Source organism: Marmota monax, unplaced genomic scaffold, assembly GCF_021218885.2.
Source record: "Marmota monax isolate L192 unplaced genomic scaffold, Marmota_monax_Labrador192_F-V1.1 WCK01_AAM20220418_F8-fsc00249, whole genome shotgun sequence".
In the NCBI taxonomy this organism is placed as follows: domain Eukaryota; kingdom Metazoa; phylum Chordata; class Mammalia; order Rodentia; family Sciuridae; genus Marmota; species Marmota monax.
In genome coordinates, this window is record NW_026694242.1 from 1,257,201 (window position 1) to 1,282,400 (window position 25,200).

Sequence of the window (25,200 nt, forward strand, 5' to 3'; positions counted from 1 at the left end):
TTCTCCAGCTCCATCCATTTATCAGCAAATGCCATCATTTCATTCTTCTTGATGGCTGAGTGATATTCCACTGTGTATATGGACTACATTTTCTTTATCCATCCACCTGTTGAAGGGCATCTAGGTTGGTTCCACAATTGAGCTAGGAAAAAGTGGCTATGGATGGCAAGATGAAAACAGAGACCGTAAAATGAGAATTCACACAGTAAAGAAGACATTCTTTGATTTAATTCATAGAACTCTGTGGCTTCATTTACCCTGGGGTCGACTTCAAACTCCGTGGCCCAGATGATTTGGTGGAGACTAGGCAGGTAGGCGAAGATCAGATGGTACAGGATCTCCAATGTCAGCATGACAAGTTTGGACGTGACCCAGAAGCAATTCATGTTTTCAGCCGGGCGTGATGCTGCGTCGTCCCAGTGGCTCAGGAGGCTGAGGCGGGAGGATCACAAGGTGGAGGCCAGCCTCAGCAACTTAGCAGAGCCCTAAGTAACTCAGCGAGACCCTGTCTCAAAATACAAAAGGAGAAGGGCTGGGGATGGGGCTCGGTGGTTAAGCACCCCTGGGTTCAATCCCTGGTACAAAAAAAAAAGGGGGTGATCTTCCATTCCTGTGGCTGGACCTGCTGTGGGGTGTCCCTGGTCGTGGGTTCCTCTGTGAACATGGGAAAGTGACGTCCATTCATTCCCCTGTCTCTCCCGGTCCCCTCCCCTCCCTTCCCTTCCCTCCCCTGCGTCTCATCCAGTGAACTGCTATTCCCCCCCTTGTTGTGAGTCAGGGTCCCCTTATCAGAGAGGACACTCAGCCTGTTTTTGGGGGACTGGCTTATTCCACTCAGCATGATTGTCTCCAGCTCCATCCATTCACCAGCAAATGCCACTATTTCATTCTTTTTTAAGGCTGAGTAATATTCCACTGTGTATATGGACCACAGTTTCTTTATCCATCCACCTGTTGAAGGGCACCTAGGTTGGCTCCACAGTTTATAGCTATTGTGAACTGAGCTGCTATAAACATTAATGTGGCTGTGTCCCTGTCCTGTGCTGATTTTAAGTCCTTTGGGTATAAACTGAGGAGTGGGATGGCTGGGTCCCATGGTGGTTCCATTCCCAGTTTTCTGAGGAATCTCCACCCTCCTCTCCAGTTCCTGGGAATGACAGGAAAACACACACCCCCAAAACAGTACAGCCAGATTAGCCTGTGGATCTGAAATGGTAATTGCTTGAAAAATAAAAAGCAAAAGAGATTGAATTGATAGAGGAAATCATGATCCGAAATGCATGTTTCTAAATAACCCTAGGGTTAAAGAGCATATCACAATTTAAATTTAAGTGTATTGAGAAATTCATAAAGGAGAACACTGCTCATAAGGAACCGTGAAATACGGCCAGGCGCACGCCTGTCATCCCAGTGGCTTGGGAGGCTGAGGCAGGAGGATCACAAGGTGGAGGCCAGCCTCAGCAACTCAGCGAGACCCTGTCTCTAAATAAAATATAAAAAGGGCTGGGGACAGGGCTCCAGGGTTGAGCTCCTCTGGGTTCTATCCCTGGGACCAAAAAAAGAAGAAACAAATAAAAGAATTGAGGCCAATAGATACCAAGGTTTTGATTTTATTCAACTTTATTAAAAATCTGAACTACAGAAAGAAAAAACTATGTACAAAGCAAGAAATAACCCGGGACGAGAATCCTATTAATTAATATAGGAGTAAAAGTGGTGAATAATCCACGTGCCCCGTGGTAGATTCCTTACGTCCCCCAGTCGGGGGACCGAAGCCACACTATCACAGGAATCACAAGCACTCAAGTAGGAGCTGTGAGTCCTTCTACAACAGGACAGAAATCCAGAACAACATCTGCAGACAGGAGGTACCACGGGTAGGAACCTAAGCAGTCAAAAGCGTCCACTTGAAAGGTCTGACAGGTGCCGTGGCGCATGCCCAGTATCTCAGCGACTTGGGAGGCTGACACAGGAGGATCTCAAGGTGGAGGCCAGCCTCAGCAAGACACCAAGCAACTGTGACCACCTCTAAATAAAGTACCAAACAGGGTTGGGGATGTCACTGAGTGGTCGAGGGCTCCCCGACTTCAATCCCTGGTACCCCCCACCCCCCGAAAAGTGTTCCTGAAGCAAAAAAGTGAGGCCAGAAAAATAAATACTACCGGTGACACTAGACATCCCTCTGCCAACCGTAACCCTAACCCCCTGAGTCTCCCAGGAGTTTGGGTTTCACGTCCACAAAGCACAAAGTGACTGAACGCTGGGTCTGATTTCCCCCGAATACGGTGTCATCGGGGAGTCCCCTCCGGGTGGCCCCCGGGTGACCTCAGAATTGCTGCAAGATCAATTTCCGCTTCACGTCGAGGCTGAACTTGTTCATCCTGAAAAGCTCACTGTCGTAGAAGGCAGAGAGGTTGTGGATGTTGATCTGCCGAGCCTAACGGGGGGACAAAGGCCAAGTGTGCGAGTCAGTGGACTTAGGGGACCCCGGAGGAGGCGATGTCTAGAATCCTCGCAGCTCGGGAGGCCGAGGCAGGAGGATCGTGAGTTGGAGGCCAGCCTCCGCCAACTTCTGGCTGGCACTCGAGGCCCCTCCGCCAAGCCCCCGAGGATGACGGACAGGCTCCCCAGGGAGCCAAGCCCCGGCCCCAACCTCCCATGGGAGCCCGTACCTTGTCCACCAAGTCCTTCTCGGGCACTTCGATCGTGTCCTGCTGGGCTCCAAAGCGGTTACGCTGATACGTCACCTGCTCTGCCACCAACTGCTTCAATATGAAGAGCAGCAGCTCGTTGTTGTCGCGCCGGAAGGAAAGATAGCGGGCAAAGGTCTGCAGGAGGAAGGACAGGTCAGACACCACCCAGGGGGACCATTTCTGGTGGCTCCGTCCCCCCCCCCCCAGGCTCCCAACAGCCAGGTGAGGGGCAGGGCCACACCCAGGTGGGACACCCACCCCACCAGTCTTGCTCAGTTTCTTAGGGTCTCGCTAAATTACGGAGACAGTTTCTTAGGGTCTCACTAAATTGTAGAGGCCGGCCTCCACCTTGGGATCCTCCTGCCTCAGCCTCCTAAGCATGTGGGAGGCAGACCAGAGCCCCCTAGGCCTGCTTCCCAGAGCTGGCCCTCCCGGCCATGCTGCACAGGGGGTCCCCCGGCTGGGACGGTGCCCACCTTCCTCATGCTGCGCATGACGCTGAACTTCTGCGTGTCGATGAAGCTCTCCAGCATCACGCGGATGGCCATATTGACGTCATCCTCGATCACGTAGTTCCGCAGGTGGATGCGCGCGTGGGCCTCGGCCATGCGGATCATGGACTCGATGTGCCGCACGGTGATGGGGATGCTGCCCGTGGCCTGCGGGGGGGACAGGGCAGGCTCAGCGAGGGCGGAAGGGGCTGACGAGTGAGCTCAGGGCCTCTTCCAACCGAAAAACCGGTCCACTCTAGGGGCTGCTGTGCCTCCCGCTTGGTGCTAACGTTGGGCACCCGGGGGGACGGACCCCAGGGTGCTGCCACCCCTGAGCCCCATCCCCAGCCCTTTTATTTTTTATTTAGAGACGGGGTCTTGCTGAGTGGCTGAGGCCGGCCTCCAACTTGCGATCCTCCTGCCTCAGCCTCCCGAGTGTGCACACAGCGGCGGCCCAAGCGCTCACCATGGACTCCTTCCTCAGGTCGCTGTACATCTTGGCCACCTTGTCCTGGTCCATCTGGTTGAGCTTGGGGTGCACCTTCTCCTTGGCGTAGATGATGTACTTCTTGAGTACCTCCTGGGGCAGCGGCTCCACGCCGTACGTGTTGGGCATGGCGGGCTCCAGGGTGCTGCCGTTGACCAGCCCCCCGTCCTCCTTGTTGCTGGGGTGGTGACGCACGTGGCTGCCCACCACGAAGCGGGCCAGCATCTCGTCCTACGGTAGCGGGGACAGGCCCTGAGCACGGTGGGTCACACACGTCCTGCCCACCATGTTTAATTTTTTGGTACCAGGGATGGAACCCAGGGGCGCTTCACCCCTGAGCCCCGTCCCCAGCCCTTTTTCTATTTTATTGAGAGACAGGCTCTCGCTGAGTGGCTCAGGGCCTGGCTCAGTGGCTGAGGCTGGCCTCCACTTTGCGATCCTCCTGCCCCAGCCTCCTGAGCCACTGGGATGTCAGGCGTGGGCCATATGCTCTTAGATCGTCTCCAGGCCGTTTTCAGAGCCCAGAACACGATGCTAAACCTGACAAAGTCCTCCCAGAACTCACTGCCTGGTGAGAGAGAAGCTATCAACACACTCTAGGTGGGACACAATGCCGCCCCCCTATAGGGCCAGGTTCACAGAAGTGCTCTGGCCCAGGAGTGTGGGGCCAGCCCAGCCAGCACAGCAAGTCCCCGTTTCAGAACAGAAGACTACACGGCACCAGCCTGTAATCTAGCAATTTGGGAGGCTGAGGCAGGAGGATCGCAAGTTGGAGGCCAGCCTCAGCCATTTAGCGAGGCCCTGAGCAGCTCAGCGAGACCCTGTCTCTAAATAAAATAGAAAAAGGGCTGGGGACCAGCCTCAGGGGTTGAGGGCCCCTGGTATTGAGGTGGCTGGGGAGGCAGATGGTCAGGGAGGGACCAGGACGGCTCTCAGGGCCTGGCAGGGGCTGGGAGGACCGTGAAGTCCTCATGAGGCCAGTGCAGGGGCTGCCGTGGGCTGGGGACAGGTGTGATCGGACCCCTGCTTCTCTCGGTGGGCAAAAGATGGAAAGCCAGATGACCAACCCCAGGGACATCAGCCCCTGGACGCGAGGGACAGGAGCAGAGAGGGAGCAGGGGACACAGGAACAGGCAGAGGACCGTGAAGGGCACTGGGGAGGGGGGAGCAGATGCGAAGGAAGGAGACATCAGGACAACTTGGGGCTAAGGGATGAGACTGGGCCTCAGGCGGTGGCCCTGTCCCTGGGCAGGCGAGGCTGTACCTGGACAGGGTCCACGGTGTCCCTCACCACACACAGGACATCGAAGCGGGAAATGATGGGCTCCGTGAGGTCCACGTTCTCCGAGAAGGTCAGCGAGGGGTCGTAGCGGCCACCTGAAACCCCGAGGAGCCCCGGTCAGCGTGCAGGACCCCACCCCGCTCCCCACCTGGGAAAGCTGCTCCCAGCCCCAAAATGGCTGCCTGATGCCTGCCATCTGCTCTGGACCAGGAGACAGTAAAGGGATTCCTATAGCAGAGCCCCAAAGAGCCCACGGTGTGGCAGAAAGCCGTTCCCCAGGAAGGACATGTCAGAGCAAGACGCGAGGGAAGGACCGGGCGCGGTGGCACACGCCCGTCATCACCAAAGAGGCTCAGAGGCTGAGGCAGGAGGATCGCGAGTTGGAGGCCAGCCTCGGCCACTCAGCGGGACCGCGTCTCTCAGCCTACCAATGGGGTTGGCGGCGGCGATGACGGTACAGCGAGCCTGCAGGGAGGTGACAATCCCGGCCTTGGAGATGGAGATACTCTGCTGCTCCATAGCCTCGTGGATGCTGGTCCTGTCCTGGTCATTCATCTGTGGGAGACACAGAGGCCCGGGAGGCTGAGGCAGGAGGATCGCGAGTTGGAGGCCAGCCTCAGCAACTGACGGAGGCCCTAAGCGACTCAGCAAGACCCTGTCTCTCAATAAAATACCCAATAGGGCTGGGGACGGGGCTCAGGGCTCAAGGGACCCTGGGTTCCATCCCTGGGACCAGGAAAAAATAAAATAAAATAAAAAACTCTAATTCCTGGATCCCGCCGTCCCCGTGTCCTGGGACCCACCTTGTCAAACTCATCGATGAGACACACTCCTCGGTCCGCCAGAACCAGGGCCCCAGCTTCCAGGGTCCACTCTCTGCTGACCGGATGCCGCTGGACGTAGGCCGTCAGGCCCACAGCCGAGGCCCCCTGGCCCGTGGTGAAGATGGCGCGGCTGGACACCTTCTCGATGTATTTGAGGAACTGAGACTTTGCCGTCCCGGGGTCCCCACACAGGAGCACGTTGATGTCACCGCGCACTTTGTGTTTCCCGCCTAGAGAAAGAGACAGGGGTGGACAGGTGGGTGAGGACCTCAGGACAGGGCTGGATGGTCCCCAACCCTCCCCAAACCTACACATTAGATCTTTCCAGATACATTCTTTGGGTGGCCTGGGGACTGAACCCTGAGCCAGGCAAGTGCTCCACCCCTGAGCCCCGTCCCCAGCCGTTTTGTATTTTATTTAGAGACAGGGTCTCTCTGAGTTGCTCAGGGCCTGGCTAAGTGGCTGAGGCTGGCCTCCACCTTGCGATCCTCCTGCCTCAGCCTCCCGAGCCCCTGGGATCACACTGCACCTGGCTGATTTTCGTTCTTTTATGGAAAAAAAAAAAGAATTAAAACCAGGAGAGGCACGTGGGACCCCCGGGTGCTCACCTGGGTTCTTGGGCTCCCCGCCAAACAGCGCCAGGGCCAGGCCTCTCTTGATGTCCTCGTGCCCGTAGATGGAGGGGGCGATACTGGCAAAGACCTGAGGAGAGCAGGGGACACGCAGGTGAACAGGAGCCGAGCACTGACCCCTCAGAAGGAAAAGAGTCACTACCCTTTTTGGGGGGCGGGGGGTAACCAGAGGTTGAAGCCAGGGGTGCTTAACCCCTGAGCCCCCCATCCCCAGCCCTTTTTATATTTTATTGAGAGACAGGGTCTCGCTGAGTGGCTCAGGGCCTTGCTAAGTGGCTGAGGCTGGCCTCCAACTTGCGATCCTCCTGCCTCGGCCTCCCGAGCCACTGGGGTGACAGGCGTGGGCCACCGTGCCCAGCTATATGTACATGGATTTGTTCTCAACCTCCACAGCCCCCTGCCCTGCCAGGCTCTGCTTAGCAGCACCTGGAGACACCACTGTGTCCCTCACACTGTCACCAAGGGTGACATCATATTCCACTCCTGTGTCTCAGTTTGTTCATGAAGGACATGGGCACAGAGGAGAGCCGCAGCCCAGGAGTTTGGGGGCTGTTTTTTGGGGAAATGAGGCCCGTGGGCAGGCGGTGATTCTCCTTCGACCCTTCCTCTGCCTGGGGACTGCCCGGGTGTCACTGGGCTGCAGAGGTGGCCGGTCCCCGACACCGTCCCGCCCAGCCCCTGTCGCCTCCCGGGATGAGGTGATGTCTCTGCAGGACAGAGCCACCGGCCAGCTCTCGGCTTGTCACGTGGGACGGACGCGCCAGGTTCAGCTTCTCTTCAACCAAGCGACCAGTGCAGCCGGACGTCTGCCCTACGCCCTGACCAAGGTCCTCCAAGAGGTAACAGGTCCTGGGGCCCAGTCCCGTCTTGGGCCTGCACTTCCCGAGGATCATTTAATCCTAACAAGTCCCTGGTTTCCTTCTGGTCTACAAAGGAGGGACACTGCCAGGCGTCCCTGAGACCCCAGTGACTCGGGAGGCCGAAGCAGGAGGACCACAAGTTGGGAGGCCAGCCTCAACAGAGCGCTGAGCAACTCAGCGAGACCCTGTCTCTAAGTAAGATATAAAAAGGGCTGTGGACGGGGCTCAGGGGTTGAGGGCCTCTGGGGTCCACCTCTGGGACCCCAAGCCCCGCAACCTGCCACACACACACACACACAATTCAAGAGGCCGAACGAGAAGCGAGGCTGAGAACCCGGAGCCACAGGGGGACAGGAAGGAGTGGGACCACGAAAATGACACAGATTTCCTGAGTGAAAGGCAAGCGTCTCCATTTCTGCAGAGATGCCTGCTGACCCGGGTGTCACAGAAGGTGACCTTGACCTCTGACCCCAGGACCCCTGACCCAGGGCATAGGGAAGTTCTACTGCTGATCCCACTGCCAGTGCTCGATATCAAAGCTGCTCCAGTTTGGCCACCAAGCCCGGGGGGTGCCCACGAAGCCCGGTGTCCCCGCCGCCACCTGCCTTCTCCCCAATCTGCTGGTCCTTGGAGAGGCTGGTGATCATCTTCACGTCCTCGTCCGTCAGCTCCCCGACGGCCACCTTGTTGTCCTTCTTGGCCACGTGGTTGGCCAGGATGACGGTGGCAAAGACGGGGAAGCCGTGGGCGGTGTTGAGGGACCCGTCGTAGTTGTTGTGGTAGATGCCGGTCAGCTCCTGGGGACGGCGAGAGGCCAAGTGGTCGGGGGCCCCAGAGAGGGTCACAGGATGGAGCTGTGACCTCCCTCTGGTCTCCCTGCCTCCACTCCCTGAGCTTGGCCTGCTAGAGGTGATGGGATGCCCGGGAGGAGAGGCCTGGCTGGTGAAGTTCAGTCACACGGGGCGTGACCTTGACCTCTGACCCCCAGGGGCATGACCTTGACCTCTGACCCCCAGGAACCTTGACCCAAATTCCTCCCCTCTCTGCTTTCCTGGGGGGCCTCCTGTGTTCTGCTTCAACACCAGGCCCCAAAGGGGACAGGGCCAAGCAACCCTGAGGCTGAGGCCTCAGAAACCACCATGAACCTTTTTTTCCTTATACGACGATTATCTCGGTTGTTTTGTCACAGCAACGAAAGCTGACAGATACACAATCCGTCGCGAGCAGGAAAAGCTCTTTGCCCCAAGGACTCAGGACCTCATCTCAGGCCAAGCGTCCCTGCTACCAATGACCGCTGACCGCCCCCCAACAGGCGTGGTGGCTCACACCAGTTCCCTCTGGACCTCGGCCCCTTCCCCAGCGCACGCCTGGCCACTTACGATCTCGTCCCCCGGCTTGCAGCTGTCCACCAGATCGGCGAGGAGAATGGCATCCTTGGAGCGGGGCAGCCGGCCCGCGGCCACTTTGCCCGGACTCTCCTGGATGCGGATGCGCTGGTAGTTCTGATAGATGGTCTGCAAGGGACACAGAGGAAGTCCTGGGGCTTGTCCTCCCCACGGACAAGACTTTCCTGTCCCTAAAGCGTCCCTTTTCCTGTCGCCTAAACCTGACTGAATCCACAGGACTGAGAACAGGCAGCCTGACTGTTTGTACCTCCAGAGGATGAAACAACACCAAATTCAGCAGGGAATGAGCCCACTGGGGCCCAGTAGGCTGCAGCACGGACCTGCAGGGCCACCGTCCCCCGAGAACGCCCTCTATTGGCTACTTGGGTTCACGTTCTGGTGCTGAGACCTAAGCTGTGTGATCTTGGGCAAGTGAATCCCTCTCTCTGTGCCTTCACAGAACAGGGATGATCATATTGAAACCAAAAACTCAAAAAACAGGGATTAAATCAAGGCACGGATACGGAGCCCCTGGAGCCATGCCAAGGTCAGCAAGTGTCAATAAAGCCCCAAAGTGACAGGACCAGCCAGCCGTGCACAGAAAGTTCTCGACTTTCAGCCAAAATAAACCTTTCCGCATTATAACTCGCCTTATCTCTGGTATTTTGTTACAGTAACAGCACGCAACAAATTAAGGGTAGTTGAAAGCATAAAACTCGGATCAGCATTTTTGCTTGGGCTCGGATCCTCCAGGCCACTTGGCTGGGTGGTCCCCTCAGCCGGTCACTTCTCTGAACACCCATTTCTCCCTCAGGAAAGTGGAGCCACCTGCTTCACGGGGCTTCAGAAGACGTACATCCTGGGTTCCCAGGAAGTGGGGTCTGAACCTACCCATGGGCAAGAGACTCAGGGGAAGGGTGGGACCCGTGAGGACCCCAGGGAAGGCCGGCGGACCTGGGGAGGTCCCTGGGCAAGACCGGCTTGGGCCTTCCCACAGCGGGTCTTTGGCTGTGGGCGGTCACAGGCAGAAGTTCTAGAACCTTCCGGGCACTTCCTGGCCAGGTGAGTCCAGCTTGGACAACTTGTAGGAACTGCAGAACCGCGAGAAAGGAGTAGCCAAGCCCGACAGTGGACAGGCAGGGAAGGGGAGCTGGGCACCCTCCAGAGGAAACAGAAATCCTAGAGGCTCGGGAGGCTGAGGCAGGAGGATCGCAAGGTGGAGGCCAGCCTCAGCCACTTAGCAAGGCCCTGAGCAACTTAGCGAGACCCTGTCTCTAAATAAAATAAACACGGTGTGGTCACCCTGAGGCTGCACCCTGCCCACAGCCCATGGCAGGCCCGGGGCCTCTCACCTGTTCCATGTTGACCTCGAAGGGCCCGGCGGACTGGCACTCAGGACAGGAGCCCGGCTTCACCTCCTGGTTCTGGGACTGGCAGAAGGGACCGAGGACGAAGCTGCACTTGTTGCAATTGTACTTGACCATGCTGAGCTGCGGCAGGACGCCCGTGCAGCTGGTCACCACGCCGCTGGTGCGGATGAGCTGGTTTAGGTGCAGCTGCCTGGGGAGGCCGGGAGGGGAGGCCAAGGCGCATCAGAGGCCGGGAGGGGAGGCCGAGGCGCGTCGGAGGCCAGAGTTGCGGGGCACCTGGCGCGCCACCTCCCCTGACCACAGCCACCCCACCTGAGCGCCCTGTGGTCATGACCGCCCTGGACCCCAGGGTCCCCTCCTCAAGTCACCTCAGGGAGCGCAGCTCCTCCACCAGGGGCAGGTGGGAAATGCGGACGTGGATGTGGCTGGCGATGCGGTCGTACTTGGGGTACATGGCCAGCACCACCTCCAGAGCCGCCTCGTCGAAGATCTGCAGCAACTCGGCGGGCGCCTCGGGCAGGAAGTAGGCCAGGACGTGCTCGCGGGCCGCCAGGTCCTCGTAGTTGACCACCAGGCTCTCCTTGTTCTCTGCAGGTGACAAGGGGGACGCTCGGCTCACGGCCCAGGACGCTCACCCGCCCCCCGTGTTGACATCCAGCCAGAAAGCCCCCCTGGAGGTGGCTGTGGGACCCGGATAAGTGACACGTCCCCCATTCCCAGCTCCCCAGAGGGGCGAGACCCACAGAGACCAAGGCTGGAAAGGAAACTAGTAGCTCGGGAGGCTGAGACAGGAGGATCACAAAGTGGAGGCCAGCCTCAGCCACTTAAGACCCTAAGCAGCTCAGTGAGACCCTGTCTCTCGATAAAATATAAAAAAAGGCTGGGGATGGGGGCTCAGGGACTCTGGGTTCAATCCCTGGCACCCAAAAGAAAACCCCAGATCTGTAGCCAATCTGCCCCAGTACCTTTGCACATGTCGCTGATGCGCTCCTTGAACACGTTGTGCCCGTGGCCGTCCACGTGCGTGCGCAGGAAGTTCTTGAAGCGGTGGTGGATCTCCAGGCGCGGGCCGGCCATGCTCACCCACTCGCGCACCGAGTGGCCCTTGAGGTCCTCCAGGTTCTCGATGCTCTCGATCATCTCCTCGTCCTCCTCGCCCTCCTCCGTGGCGCGCTCCACCTGGCGCCTCTTGCGTGCAGGGCGCTCATCGTCCTCCTCGTCGCTATCTGCGGAGGCCAGGGACAACTGCGTATGAGGCCGGTCCCTTGCGTGGCCCTGTCCCTCCCCTCCCACAGTGCACAACCTGACCTACCGTACAGCAGCCCCCTGCGCATGCGCCCCAGGCCCCGGCCAGCCTCCCGGTCTCGTTGCCGCATGACCCGCTCAGCGGCCTCCCTCTGGCTGGCGGTCAGCTCCTCCACGTCCTCGTCATCCAGGGCCAGTCCCTCGGTCTCGTAGGCGTCCAGCTCTGGGATGGCCCGGTAGTCCCTGAGAGAGTCCCCAAACAGAACCAGTCAGTGACCACCCTGGCCCCCCAAACGCACCCAAGGCGTGGAGCTGCCCCTTGAGGCTCAGAAATCCCAGCCCGCCACCTCCAGGTCGGAAAACCGCACGCCTGTCCTCCAGGCGGCTCGGGAGGCTGAGGTAGGAGGATCGCAAGTTGGAGGCCAGCCTCAGCCATTTAGCAAGGCCCTGAGCAAACTCAGACAGACCCTGTCTCAGAGGGGCACTGTGACTCATGAACTTGTCCCCCACCCCCAGACCCTGGCCCCAGCTGTTCTGAAAGGCGACAAGGCACCTGACCCAGAACTTTCCAGCACCCTCAGCGAGGTCACCAGGACAAACGGGCTCCCTGCCACCAAGCCCAGAGCCCAGAGCCCACAATGAAGGTACCTCTCCATGCCGTCTCCAATAAGCTCCTCCCCATCCTCCTCTTCCTCCATGGGCCCCTCGGTGCCCAGCAGCCCCTCAGACTCATCCTCAAAGGGAGGAAGGTCACGGCCAGGGCTAGAGGTCAGGGCATCGGTCCTCCGGGAGCTCCGCCCAGGGCTGGAGGTCAGGGGGTCATTGGCTCTCCGTCGCCGGGCAGGACTGGACGCCAGGGAAAGAGACTCGGATGATTCCTGCAAAAGAAGATGCCACCATCCAACACCCAGCTGACGTCTGAGGACGAGTTGCAACCTCAGGACCTTTGCACTTGCGGTGCCACGCTGCCGGCATGCTCTCAACTGAGCAAATATCTCAAGCGACAGTTGGGAAACAACTTGTCACAACCCCCAACGCTGCGGATCACTCCCGTTACCCTCCATTTTCTTCATGAAAAACATTCCCGTGAAGAAGTGCAGCGCCAATCATCCCAGCGGCTCGGGAGGGAGGCTGAGACAGAAGGATTGCAAACTGGAGGCCAGCCTCAGCCATCGGGTAAGGCACTAGGTGACTTAGGGAGATCCTGTCTCAATTTTTTTTTTTTTTTCAAAAAGGACTGGGGACAGGGCTTGGTGGTTACGTGCCCCCTGGGCTCGGTCCCCCGAACCAGAAAAAAAAAAAAAGTGCAGGAAGAGGTGACGGCCCGGCGCCTAACTTGTGCACGCCCCGCCAGGTATACAGATGGCGCCCAAAACGTGCGCGGAGGGGAAAATGAAAGGCGCCGGGAAGGTCGGGCTTAGGGAGGACCACGGGGACGCGGGTGTCCCCAGGCGGAATCGAGCAGCGCGGGTCCCCATCACCACGCGGGTCTTGCAAGTCAGATGGGGACAGAGGGGACCGACCTCCCCCGGTGTCCCCACCCCGGGCCGGCCGCACAGGGGCGACACGCGGCCTCCACCCGCCGTCTCGGCGCTCGCACGCCACCCCCGCGGCCCGGCCGGTGTCCCCGCGAGCCCCGCCACCGCGCGCTCACCGCCATCGCTGCGCCGCGCTCCGCTCCGCAGCTCCGGCCGCCACCAGGTTTCGCGCCAAAAGCAGCCCACGTGACCCGCCCGAGCCCGGGAAATCGCCCGGAATAACATTACGTCATGACGCAGCGTCCGTTTGCGTCAGGGGGCGGGCCAGTGGGCCGTACCGCTTGAGGCCACGCCCAGGCGGGCTGAGGCCACGCCCACGCCGCCTCCTGGAGCTCGGCGCTCGCTGCGCTTCACAGACCCGCAGCCGAGCGGGAGCTGCCTGCCGCCGCGGGGGACTTGGGGGACCGGCCCCGCCGACGGAGCGGCGTGACCTTTATCAAGGTAGGGCCATTTTATAGACGAGGCCACGGAGTCCCAGAGCCTTGGTGGAGGAGCACGGCTTCCTGTCTGAGGAGCAGACCGGCGCACTTCTGCAAAAGCTCTAAGGCTCCGCACTCTGGTTGGGTGGGAAGTTCATCTGATAGTCTAATCCGAGTCATCCTCATCCAGAGGAGCCAAGAGGCAAAAGAGGGTGTCCAGCTAGAAGGAATGGCATGTGCGAAGCTGTCCGTCTGCTCGCGGAGTGGGCGTGGAAGCCATTCCTTGGATCCGGTTAACAGGTTGTTAACCCCAGGGAGGGACATCCCCAAAGATCGCATCACAAAAGATCTGGAGGTCCTCCTAGGGAGTCTGAGCTGAGGGTACCAGGGATTGAACCCAGGGGTGCTTCACCCCTGAGCCCCGTCCCCAGCCCCTTTTTCTATTTTATTTAGAGACAGGGTCTCGCTGAGTGGCTCAGGGCCTTGCTAAATGGCTGAGGCTGGCCTCCCACTTGCGATCCTCCTGCCTCAGGCCTCCTGAGCCGCTGGGACAAGTCCCTCATTCTTCCTAAGGTTGATCTTCTACCTTCTGGAGCACCTCTCTCAAAGTCCCCCATTCACTAGTCACTTGGTCATCCAGCCTGATGAGCTCAGTGACATCCACAGGGTCAACCAGAACAAGGCTCAGAAGAATGTCACACGGTGGCTTAGCCCCTTTCAGACTAGCAAAGGGTGGTCCAGTCCCCCCAGGGCCTGGGGCAAGACCGCCTTTGCCACCTTGATCCGGTCCTGTAAATGCAAAGGATTCCTGATAGGGATAGAAGAGGGGTGTGGCCAGATGGAAGGCCACACCCCAAGTATCTGTGGCCTCCCAGAGGATCAGTCTACACTAGGAAGATGAATTCAGCCAGGCCTGCTCACCCATGAGGCACAGAAAAGTAGACAGGGTAAGAAAAGTGACTCCGAGTATGTGAGGAGAGGGATTATTCATCTTCTTGTGGTGGGGGCCAATCCCCCAACATGATGGAGGCGGTCAAGAGGGGTGCTAGGCGGGCCCATGCCTGTCATCCCAGCGGCTCGGGAGGCTGAGGCAGGAGGATTGCAAGTTGGAGGCCAGCCTCAGCCATTTAGTGAGGCCCTGAGCCACTCAGGGAGACTCTGTCTCTAAATAAAATAGAAAAGGGGGCTGGGGACGTGGCTTAGGGGTTAAGCACCCCTGGGTTCCATCCTGGGTACCCAAAATTAAAAAAAAAAAATGGTGGCGTGGATCTCTGCCATTTTTTCTCTGGTGTGGGTTGTCTTGGTGGGTCGTGGGTGAGGTTGGTGTTTGAGGACTTTCTCTTGATTTTTATCATTTAGACCAAGGAACCCTGGTGGGCCTGCTGCCAACTACTGAGCGCATCTGTTTTTTAGTGACGTCTTCAACCTTGAGGGTCAAGTGCACCCCCTTGGTCTCTGATGGCTATGCACGACCAATGGCTTTTTTTGGCTTTATTTAGCAGGGATTCAATCCAGATTGAACCCAGGGGTGCTTCACCCCTGAGCCCATCCCCAGTCCATTTTATTTTTTTATTTAGAGACCAGGGTCTCACGGAGTGGCTCAGAGCCTCACTCAGAGGCTGAGGCTGGACTCCAATTTGCAATCCTCCTGCCTCAGCCTCCTGAGTCTCTGGGATGACAGGCGTGCGCCCCCTGCGACCAGCTAAACTGCTATTTATTGAACTTTGTGGAGGTCACGCTCTGCCCTGTGTGTAGGAGATAACGACAGGGAATGAGCCCTGCCTCAGCTCTCATAGGGAAGGAGGTGACGTGGATGCCCTCAATTATTCCACAAATACAATAGAATCCACAGAAACCTACATGTGGGGTCCAAAATTCAAGAGCATAAAAATGCAGAATTGTGCATTTTGGTAGTTATAGAACCCCCCCCTGTGCTCCAGACGAAGCCTGTAGTCTTAAGACAAACAGAAAAGAAGCCAGGTGTGGTGCAGTCCCAGCAGCTTGGGAGGCTGAGGCAGGAGGATCGCAAGTTGGAGGCCAGCCTCAGCCACTGAGCGAGGCCCTGAGCAACTCAGGGAGACCCTGTCTCTAAATAAAATGCAAAACAGGGCTGGGGACGGGGCTCAGGGGTTAAGCGCCCCCGGGTTCAATCCCTGGTGTCCCCCCCCAAGTAAAATAATATTAAAAAATTGGCGTCCCAGCTTTGTGGCTTCCTAGTTGAGTGGCCTCCGTTTTCCCGCCGCGGGGCTGTTAGGAGGAGTGGCTGGGACGCTTAGGTGGCGGGCCGCGCCGGGGGAACTGCGTCGTGCAGAGGGAGGGACGTTCCTGCCCTTCCTTCCTCGGGCAGGTGACCAGAGGTCACCAGTGCTGGGCGCCTGGGGCGGTGGCACGCGAGAGGGCGGTCCCTGGAGGCTCCGCCCTGGACCGACCAAAGGCGGCCACCCTGGCTGGGGGAAGTGGCCGGCTGGCGGCGATCTGGTCGGTTGACAGCTGCTGACAGCTGCCGGCGCGATGGGGAAGCGGGTGGCCTTCTGCCCTCCAGAGCGCGGTTCCGCACCGCTTTCCGGGTGAGCCGCCCAGGGGCTATCTTTCCCCGCAGCAGCCTGGTGCTGTCTCTTTAAGAGATTCGCGGGGCGCCCCGCCTCTTAGAGATCTGATTGGTCGCCCCCGCTCGTTTCGGTAAGAGGTCTATCCCGATTGGCTACCGAGGGCCGGGGGGGCGGGCCTGAATGTTTCAAGTAGGGACTGTGGATGTTTTCGCAGTTTCGGATGGGCGAAAAACACGCTCCAGCGCTCTGGGTCGCCGCTGCTGGGAAGGGCTGCCCGGTGTCCTCGGGGCTGGCGGGCCCTGCGCGCTGGTGACGTCCCTCCCACCTCGCCCACCCCCCCTTCGCGTGGAACCGGCTTCCGAGACTCTTGCGCGACGCTCCCCGTCCCCTGCCGCCGACCCTGGCCGCTGAAGGCCGGAGTCCCCGGGCCTGAGCTGGGTCCTGGCACCCGGCGACAGTGGATGGGCGGCCCGGGCGGCCAGGCCTGAGCGCTGCCCCGGGGCTCTCAGGTGAGAAGGCGACCCTCTCCCCACCTCCTGCCACCTCCAGCCCGGCACGAAGTCCTCCCTCCTCCTGTAGGGACAGTGGCCCACCTGTCCCCAAGAAGGTCCCCCAGGAAGGTCCCCGTCCCACTCAGGGCTCAGCCTCACCAGGCAGCTTTGGGGAAGTTTGAGAGAGGCCTGGGGGGGGGAGGGTGATTTACAGGAAGAGGGCAGAGGGGACTTGGGGACCCTTGGGGACAGCGACAGGGGAGGGGTCGGGCAGGGACCTGGGCCCCCTGCGGCCTGAAGGGTCACAGCGTCCCTGTGCATAAACACGGTGGCAGCACCTGCCCCCAGAGGGGGCCTGCACTGTTTGTAAGTCAACTCTGGGTAAAGGCCAAGGGACACCTTGAAGGCCAAGGACTCTACCCCCAGGGGACCGAGGTCACAGTCGAGTGGCCAGCGATGGCAGACTGAGTGTCCCCTGACCTCTCAGCGAGCTGGGCACTGTGGGGGGACCCCCCTCTCCCCGCAGCCCCAGCTGTCAGTCACGCATGTCCTCACGTTTTATTGAGAACCTACTTTGTACCAGCTCTGCTCGGGGGGACTGGGCCATGTGGTTTCCCCCCACCTCCATTTTGGTCCTGGGGATTGAACCCAGGGGTGCTAGACCTCTGAGCCTCGTCCCCAGCCCCCTTTTTTAACTTTTTATTTAGTGACAGGGTCTCACTGAGTTGCTGAGGCTGGCCTCCAATTACTGGCGATCCTCCTGCCTCAGCCTCCCCAAGCACTCTGCCCTACTTAGGACGGCTTGGAAAGGAGGTCAGGCCCTGTAAACAAAACCCAGGTGAGCTGGCCCGGGAGACATAGTTAAGGTGGCTTTCTCAAAGGAGGTAATGACAGGGCTGAGACTCAGATGACGAGACCTGGACCTGTGGGCTGGCTAGAGGACAAGCCAGCACCTGGGCCCCTAGGTAGGAATGTCACCGGGAGCTCGCTCCTTTGTCCTTGTTCCAGATGCCAATCCATTAAGGAGGTTTTGAGAAAAATGAAAAAAAAGAAGGCTTCTTGCTTTGCTAGTTAAGGAGAGATTATCCCACCCAGAGAGGGGAAGTGATTCACCTAAGGTCACACAGCAATCAGAGCCTCCTGTCCCAGAGGCTATGATTCTGCCCATCTCCAGGGAGGGGGGACTCAGAGAAAATGAGACTAGGGCGGGGAGATCAGGGAGAAGGTCAGGGGAAAGAAGATCAGGGAGGAGAGGTTTTAGAGACAGGGTCTCGCTGAGTTGCTCAGGGCCTCGCTAAGTGGCTGAGGCTGGCCTCCACCTTGCGATCCTCCTGCCTCAGCCTCCCAAGCCTCTGGGATGACAGGCGTGGGCCACTGCGCCCAGCTGTATTTAAAATAAAATAAAATAAAATAAAAATCAGTTTTTTCAGTTATTTTAGCAGCTTTGAGACATAATGGCGATTCTGGTATGGCCCACAGCCCATAACTCCAGTGTGGTCACCAGAAGAGACACAGGTCCAATGGCCACACTCTTGTCCCTACTTGTTACCAGGGGACTCGATGTAGAAAGAGCATCTGATAAGCCCTGTTTCAGGCTCCATAGCAACAGAGGCTTTAGAAGGGACCCCCCTGGGCCCACAAAGAGACTCCTTTCTCCTTTGACCCCCCCAAGTTTCTTCCCTGGTAAGAGAAGCAGCCATTTCTTTGTGTGTTGGCTTTTGTGGACATTTTATGGGTCTGGTTTTGTTTGATCCTCAAGACACCCTTGCTAGGTGGGTGTTATTATCCCTGTGACACCCAGAGAGGGGAGGTGACTCACCTAAGGTCACACAGCAAGCATGTGGCAGAGCCAGAAGCCCAAGCCCTGTCAATCAGACAATGGTAGCTGGAGTTTTTCAGGCCTTTGGGTTTGTTGAGTCTCCACTTCCGGGTACTGACAGCAAAAGTACCAGGGCAGATTCTCATTGGTCAGGGAGATGGAGCTTCCTGATTGGCCAGGCTGAGATCACGTGCACATTCCCTGGAGTTGGGAAGGGGTGGAGTCAGGCATGTTAAATCGCGTGGTGGGGGGTTTGAAGCAGGGTAATGATGAGACCCCTTGTGGGGTGACCCTCTGCTCCGTCTACACTGCTACCTCTAATTGAGCCTGTGTCTCATCCTGAGGGTTAGAGTAGCTCCTCAGGGTCTCCCTCTCTCCACTCTTCTATGTGAGACCATTCTCCCTGGCAGCCACTGTAGGCACAAATTGGGACCTTGTCACCTCCCTTTCCGATACCCTTCTTGTCGCAGTTAGCATGAAATCACCCTGCATAGGGGCATATTGCCCCATACGATCTGGCCCTGCTAAGATTACCTCTCCAACTACCCTGGCCTACTTCCCCCCCCCCCTCACTTTTGCCAAGTGTGTCTCTATCTACCTCAGGGCCTTTGCACCTACTTTTCTTTCCTTACAATGTTGTTTATCCAGATCCCCCCCCCCCAAGGCTGCCTCCTCCCTTATTTAGATCTCTGTTCAGATGTCACCTCGTCTGGCCACCCAATCCAAAGCAATACCGCTTTATATTCTTTGGAATTTGGGCTTAGCTGTCGAAACAAAAGTCAAAATAACAAGATAATTATTTGTTGCATGACACTCTATGTAAACAGGCCAGGACATGCATGGAGAGGCACACATTCTTACTGCTTCGTTATCCTCCAATACATGATTTTTTAGCTTGTTATCGAAATACATGGTTTCTTTCTCATGGCCTAAAAATGGCTGCTCTTGCTCCCACCATCACACCCATATTCTAGCCAACGCAAAGGGACAAACCTCATTCCATTCATGCCTCCCTGAGGGGGGGGAAAAATCGGCCATGGGGCCACTCCCAGCTGCAAAGGAAGCTGGGAAAAAAGTAGTCATTGTTCTGGGAACCACAGACGAGTTAGAATGCATGGGTTCTGCTACTGAAGGAAAGGACAGACGTGGGGTCCTGCGTCCCATGGTTCTGCCCCACTCGGCTGTTTTCCTCTCTTTTTGGCATTTGCCTCTAAGAGAAATGGGGGTGGCTTTGTTATTGCTTGGGGGATCCTAAGGTAGAGGCTGAGACTAGAGGCTGGGCCTCTACCCTGAAGGCTGTTCTCTGTGTGGGAGCCCCATACGCGACTCCCCCTGGGAGCCCCTCTGGGGTCTGTGTTTCCCTGGGGGCCTGAGACCCAGAGGCCCCCCCTAAGCCTAGGGTCTTGGCTCCTCAGGGTGCTGCGGCAGGATGTCCGCCCCGGGAGGCGCCAACGGGAGCTCGGAGCCCGCGCCACCCCTGGCGCCCAACATCACCGTGCCCCACCGCTGCCTGCTGCTGCTCTATGAGGACATCGGCACCTCCAGGTGCGCCTGCGCTGTCCGGGGGGCGTGCAAGGAGGGGCTGGGGTGGGAGGACCTCGGCACCTCCAAGTGCGCCTGCGCCCTTGGCACCTCCATTTGCGCCTGCGCTGTCCAGGGGGTTGTGCAGGGAGGGGCTGGGGTGAGAGGACCTCGGCACCTCCATTTGCGCCTGCGCTGTCCAGGGGGCGTGCAGGGAGGGGCTGGGGTGGGAGGACCTTGGCACCTCCATTTGCGCCTGCGCTGTGCAGTTAGGGGCTGGGGTGGGAAGACATGAGCACCTCCAAGTGCGCCTGCGCCATCCCCGGGGATGTGTGGGGAGGGGTCTGGGTGGGAGGAGGGATGCCCCAGCGCGTCAGCCACCTGCTCTGCACCCCCCTGTCAGGGTCCGGTACTGGGACCTCCTGCTGCTCATTCCCAACGTGCTCTTCTTCATCTTCCTGCTCTGGAAACTTCCATTTGCTCGGGCCAAGATCCGCGTCACCTCCAGCCCCATTTTTATCACCTTCTACATCCTGGTGAGTTCACTCCTGTTGGTGACAGAAAACCCAACTCCCACGGCCTGGAGTCAAAAAAAAAGTAGGGGGGGGGGATTCACTCTCTCTGGAATAAAAACAAGCTTCAGGTCAGGCTGGATCCAGGAGGTGAAAGGATGTCAGCAGGGCTTCTTGACTCTGCTCTCTGCTGGCCTTAGCTCAGATATGTTCCCCCCGCCATGTGGTGGCAAAGACGGTCAAGAGCAGCTTGGGCTAATGTCGTTCCATCAGAGGGTGCCTCTGTTCTAGGGGTACCAGGGTAGGTAGGCCTGGCATGTCCTCTGGATGGTGCACCCTGAGCCAGACACCGTGATGGCACGGAAAGGGGTTCTTGGGTGCGCCACCAGATCACGTTGACTGAAGGAGGTGGACGGTCCCTAAAAGAAAATTGCAGAACTGGCAGCAGAGGGCAGGGGAAGCCGGGTAGGAAAAGGTCCATAGTAATCTCTGTCCATCTGTCCGTTTCTGGAGACTTCTTTGGAGCAGATTGGTACCAGGGACTAAACCCAGGGGTGCTTAACCCCTGAGCCCTGTCCCCAGCCCTTTTTCTATTTTATTTAGAGACAGGGTCTTGCTGAGTTGCTCAGGGCCTTGCTAAGTAGCTGAGGCTGGCCTCCAACTCTCGATCCTCCTGCCTCAGCCTCCTGAGCTGCTGGGATGACAGGTGTGCTGACCTGTGGTGACCCGCGCCCAGCTGCAAGAAGGTTCTTCTAGAGGAAGGGCACAGACCCCAGGTAGACAGAGGTGACAGGAGCCATGCCCAGGCATTTCTGCAAAACCTGTTGAGCCCAAGTCCTCTGTGGGCTCCTTTCCCCCAATTCCTCTGCGTCTCCAAATTAGAAACCACAAACAGAATAATTCCGAAGGCAAATATGTACTTAGCCCTTCCCGGATGCCAGGCATGGCTTCTGCCACATTATATTAACCCATCTGATGCCACTACCAACCAAGGACAGCAGGTGTGACTTTTACTCCTGTCTTATAGATGGGAAGACAGGCACGGCTGGTCACCGTGGTGCACACCTGTCATCCCAGCAGCTTGGGAGGCTGAGGCAGGAGGATCAGAAGTTGGAGGCCAGCCTCAACCACTTAAGGAGCCCTTCAGCAACTCAGTGAAAACCTGTCTCTCAATAAAATATAAAAACGGGCTGGGGACGGGGCTCAGTGGCTAAGCACCCCTGGGTTCAATCCCCAGGATCACAAAAAGAAAACAAAGAGGGACCGAGGTACAGTCACTTGCCTGAGGTCCTCCCCACACCCTCCCTCCCCCACCAGGTGTTCGTGGTGGCCCTGGTGGGCATCGCCCGGGCCGTGGTGTCCATGACCGTCAGCACCTCAGACCCTGCGACTGTTGCCGACAAGGTGTGACAGGGCCCGCTGGGAGGGGGGGAGGCTTGGGGGGGACCCAGTCCCTGCCTGACGCCCTGCCACTCTGTGTGCAGATCCTGTGGGAGATCACCCGCTTCTTCCTGCTGGCCATAGAGCTGAGCGTGGTCATCCTGGGTCTTGCGTTTGGTGCGTGCGATGCTGGGGCTCTGGGGCTCTTCCCTTGTCCCCTCCCTGGCTGGGACCAACCCCAACCCGGTTACCCGGGGCTGGATTCCACGGACTGACCAGCACGTCTCTTCCAGGCCACCTGGAGAGCAAGTCAAGTATCAAGCGGGTGTTGGCCATTACCATCGTGCTGTCCCTGGCCTATTCTGTCACCCAGGTAAGAGGCGGGGTGCACGGGGGACAGGAGGGCCGGGCCGATGTCAATCGGGGGAGTGTGACAGATCGATTGCCTGTTGGCCAGGAAAGTGCTGGGAGCTCCTATGTTCTGACCCAGTGGGGAGCAGGAAGGCTCAGAGCCCACCATCTTTATTTTTTGGGGGGTACCAGGGATTGAACCCAGGGGCATTCCACCTCCCCCCCCCCCAGCCCCGTCCCCAGCCCTGTTTTGCATTTTATTTAGAGACAGGGTCTCGCTGAGTGGCTAAGTGGCTGAGGCTGGGCCTCCAACTGGCGATCCTCCTGCCTCAGCCTCCCCAGCTGCTGGGATGACAGGCGAGTGCCCAGCGAGAACCTGCCATCTTAATAAGTAGAACCAGAGGAGCACACCACCTCTCAGGACAGGTCCCCAGGACTGGGCCTGTGACTGAGAGCCAGGGGAGGCCGGGGGGAGGCTTTAGCGGGTGGTGGCAGCCTCTGGAGGCTCCCCCTGCCTGCCTGCCTGCAGGGGACCCTGGAGATCCTGTACCCGGACTCCCACCTCTCCGCGGAGGACTTCAACATCTACGGGCACGGGGGCCGCCAGTTCTGGCTCGTCAGTTCCTGCTTCTTCTTCCTGGTGAGCTGGGCTGGCGGGCAGGGGGCTGGGTGCCGAGTTGGGGGACAGCCTGGGCCAGGAGGCCCACCCTCCCCCCTGTCCTCTCCGCAGGTCTACTCCCTGGTCGTGGTCCTCCCCAAGACGCCGCTGAAGGAGCGCATCTCCCTGCCCTGTGAGCAGCGGGCAGGCGACTCTGGGGACAGGGACACAGCAGGGACCGGGATGGGGGGGTATTGCTGGCCTAGAGCTGGGGGATCCTGGGCGGGAGCCCCCCCCTCCCCGGGGCGCGAAGGGTGGGGGAGGCCAGGGGCAGCCCCTCAGGACCCTCTGGTCCCCCAGCGCGGAGGAGCTTCTACGTGTACGCGGGCATCCTGGCGCTGCTCAACCTGCTGCAGGGGCTGGGGAGCGCGCTGCTGTGCGCCGACGTCATCGAGGGCCTCTGGTAGGCAGGGGCTCCGGAGGGGACAAGGTTCTGCCCTCTTGGGGAAGGGTCCTGGGGGTGGGGGGAGTGAGGGCGTGGCCTGGCGGGGGGGGGGGTGAGGGCGGGGCCTGGCCCAGGGTAGGGGCGGGGCCTGGCCCAGGGTGAGGGCGGGGCCTGGCCTAGGGGAGAGGGTGTGGTCTTGCCCAGGTGGGGGCGGGGCCTGACTCAGGGTGATGGGGAGTCTGGCCCAGGTTAGGGGCGGGGCCTGGCCCAGGGTGAGGGCGGGGCCTGGCGGGGTTGGGGGTGAAGGTGGGACCTGGCCTAGGGGAGAGGGTGTGGTCTTGCCCAGGCCGGGGCGGGGCCTGACTCAGGGTGATGGGGAGTCTGGCCCAGGTTAGGGGCGGGGCCTGGTCCAGGGTGAGGGTGGGGTCTGGCCCAGGATGAAGGCGGGGCCTGGCGGGGGTGGAGGCATGACCTGACCCAGGGTGAGGGCGGAGTCTGACAGTGAGGGAGGAGTTTGGCCCAGCGTGGGGGCGGAGTCTGACAGTCAGGGAGGAGTTTGGCCCAGCGTGGGGGCGGAGTCTGACAGTGAGGGAGGAGTTTGGCCCAGCGTGGGGGCGGAGTCTGACAGTGAGGGAGGAGTTTGGCCCAGCGTGGGGGCGGAGTCTGACAGTGAGGGAGGAGTTTGGCCCAGCGTGGGGGCGGAGTCTGACAGTGAGGGAGGAGTTTGGCCCAGCGTGGGGGCGGAGTCTGACAGTGAGGGAGGAGTTTGGCCCAGCGTGGGGGCGGAGTCTGACAGCGCGGGGGCGGGGTCTGGGCACGCCCGAGCAGCCTGTGGACCTGGAGGACGAGGACAGGGTGGCCCCGGAGCCTCAGGGCCAGTGGCACTGATGATAATTCGTCCCCATCTCCAGCTGTGTGGACGCCACCACTTTCCTCTACTTCAGCTTCTTCGCGCCGCTCATCTACGTGGCCTTCCTCCGGGGCTTCTTTGGGTGAGTCTGGCCGGTCCCGGACCTGCTCTCTGTCCAGCACCCCAAGGCTCCAGGGCCACGGGTGCCCTCACGTGGTGGACCGTGAGACTGAGCCATTTGCTTCTTGCGCATGCGCGGGGTGGTAGCCGCACTCGGATACAAGGCAAGGCTTGCCTGGTGTCTGTATGCGCATGCGCCTAGACGTGCACCCGCGCAATCTCGCGCCTACGTGCGCGTACACGCATGTAAACAGATGGAATAGGCCGTCCGTGAACGCGGACTAGTGCACTTTCCCCAGGAGAGTGGCTGGGCATGGCGCCCTGCGTTGCTGTCTTGCACTCATTCGTGAATCAAGCTTTCGCTGAGCACCTACTATGTGCTGGCATTGCTGTAGCCAGTAGACACCACAGGGCAGGATTGAAAACAAGGCTTGTGCCTGTCATGTCAGGAACTGAGGAGGCCGAGGCAGGAGGATCGCAAGTTGGAGGCCAGCCTCAGCAATTTAGGGAGGCCCTGAGCCACTTAGCAAGATTCTTGTCACAAAATTAAAAAATTTTAAAAAAGGGGCTGCAGATGGGGCTCTGTGGTTAAGCGCCCCAGTTCCAGCTCTATACCCCAGTCTGGGCGGTGACCTTCTTAGGGTGGGCTTCCATACCTGGGCCTCTCTGGACTCCCAGGGTGAGGCCCCCAATCCTCTCTCCTACCCACCAGCTCGGAGCCCAAGATCCTGTTCTCCTATAAATGCCAAGTGGACGAGACGGAGGAGCCCGACGTCCACCTGCCCCAGCCCTACGCCGTGGCCCGGCGGGAAGGCTTGGAGGCCGCGGGGACTGCTGGGGCCTCGACTGCCTCCTATTCCAGCACACAGTTCGATTCCGCTGGCGTAGCCTACCTGGACGACGTGGCGTCCATGCCCTGCCACGCGGGCAGCATCAACAGCACCGACAGCGATCGGTGGAAGGCCATCAACGCCTGAGAGCCGCCTCCCTGGACCTGCAGGGACAGACGGGACCGGGGGCCGAGGCCGGACTCCCAGGTGGAGCAGATGAAGGGTTGGGGGCGAGGCCTGCACCTCCTGCCCTCCAGCCCCCAGTTCCCTTGGTGGCCAGTGCTCCAGCTGGGGACCCCTCGTCCTTTTTCCATCCCCTCGCCCCGCTCAGCAGGCCAGACTGGTCTCCCAGGGACAGAACCTCATTGCACAGGATGGCTGCTGCCCACCTCCCCTCACTGCCCCACTCCGCAGCCACTGGTCTCCTCCGAGCGCACAGCGTGGGGGACCAGCGGTGGCGTGTATATTTTCTTGATTTATTTTTTAATAAAAAGGAAAAGAGTAGAAA

General features: G+C 59.3%; 2 protein-coding genes across 8 annotated transcripts; one reads left to right on the forward strand and one right to left on the reverse strand.

The window, feature by feature from the left end:
* Positions 1–1,594: 1,594 nt before the first annotated feature.
* Positions 1,595–13,030, reverse strand: Mcm2 (minichromosome maintenance complex component 2). Its single transcript, XM_046466928.2, has 16 exons — positions 12,924–13,030; positions 11,918–12,147; positions 11,337–11,512; positions 10,990–11,250; positions 10,393–10,612; positions 10,007–10,214; positions 8,649–8,783; positions 7,875–8,066; positions 6,386–6,479; positions 5,757–6,007; positions 5,382–5,508; positions 4,936–5,048; positions 3,651–3,902; positions 3,170–3,352; positions 2,673–2,828; positions 1,595–2,437 (listed from the first exon to the last, which is right to left on the reverse strand). Exons 1-16 carry the CDS (start codon positions 12,927–12,929, stop codon positions 2,327–2,329), a joined length of 2,715 nt encoding a protein of 904 aa, XP_046322884.1. The 5' UTR covers positions 12,930–13,030; the 3' UTR covers positions 1,595–2,326.
* On the forward strand, positions 12,145–25,200 carry Tpra1 (transmembrane protein adipocyte associated 1). 7 transcript variants are annotated; one of them, XM_058586232.1, is made up of 13 exons: positions 15,590–15,905; positions 15,990–16,284; positions 16,974–17,104; positions 19,501–19,630; positions 20,010–20,142; positions 21,436–21,522; positions 21,603–21,675; positions 21,792–21,871; positions 22,379–22,489; positions 22,580–22,640; positions 22,808–22,910; positions 23,804–23,884; positions 24,575–25,200. In XM_058586232.1, the coding sequence occupies exons 4-13, from the start codon at positions 19,515–19,517 to the stop codon at positions 24,837–24,839; spliced, it is 1,110 nt and encodes a 369-aa protein (XP_058442215.1). In that variant the 5' UTR covers positions 15,590–15,905; positions 15,990–16,284; positions 16,974–17,104; positions 19,501–19,514; the 3' UTR covers positions 24,840–25,200. The 7 variants fall into 7 exon arrangements, with proteins under 7 accessions (XP_046322885.1, XP_046322890.1, XP_046322889.1 ...); XM_046466933.2 differs by lacking the exons at positions 15,590–15,905; positions 16,974–17,104 and adding an exon at positions 13,138–13,248; XM_046466930.2 differs by lacking the exon at positions 16,974–17,104 and having other exon boundaries at positions 15,591–15,905.

Excerpts from the sequence above, each read along its gene's own strand:
- Mcm2 (XM_046466928.2), bottom strand. Across the intron at positions 11,251-11,336 it reads GCGCAGGGGGCTGCTGTACG|ATAGCGACGAGGAGGACGAT; the intron begins GTAGGTCAGGTT and ends TGGCCTCCGCAG. Across the intron at positions 8,067-8,648 it reads GCAAGCCGGGGGACGAGATC|GAGCTGACCGGCATCTACCA; the intron begins GTAAGTGGCCAG and ends CGCCGTCCCCAG.
- Tpra1 (XM_046466929.2), top strand. The coding sequence starts at position 12,160 with ATGCCACCATCCAACACCCAGCTGACGTCTGAGGACGAGTTGCAACCT. Across the intron at positions 19,631-20,009 it reads GAGGACATCGGCACCTCCAG|GGTCCGGTACTGGGACCTCC; the intron begins GTGCGCCTGCGC and ends CCCCCCTGTCAG. Across the intron at positions 22,490-22,579 it reads GTTCCTGCTTCTTCTTCCTG|GTCTACTCCCTGGTCGTGGT; the intron begins GTGAGCTGGGCT and ends TCCTCTCCGCAG.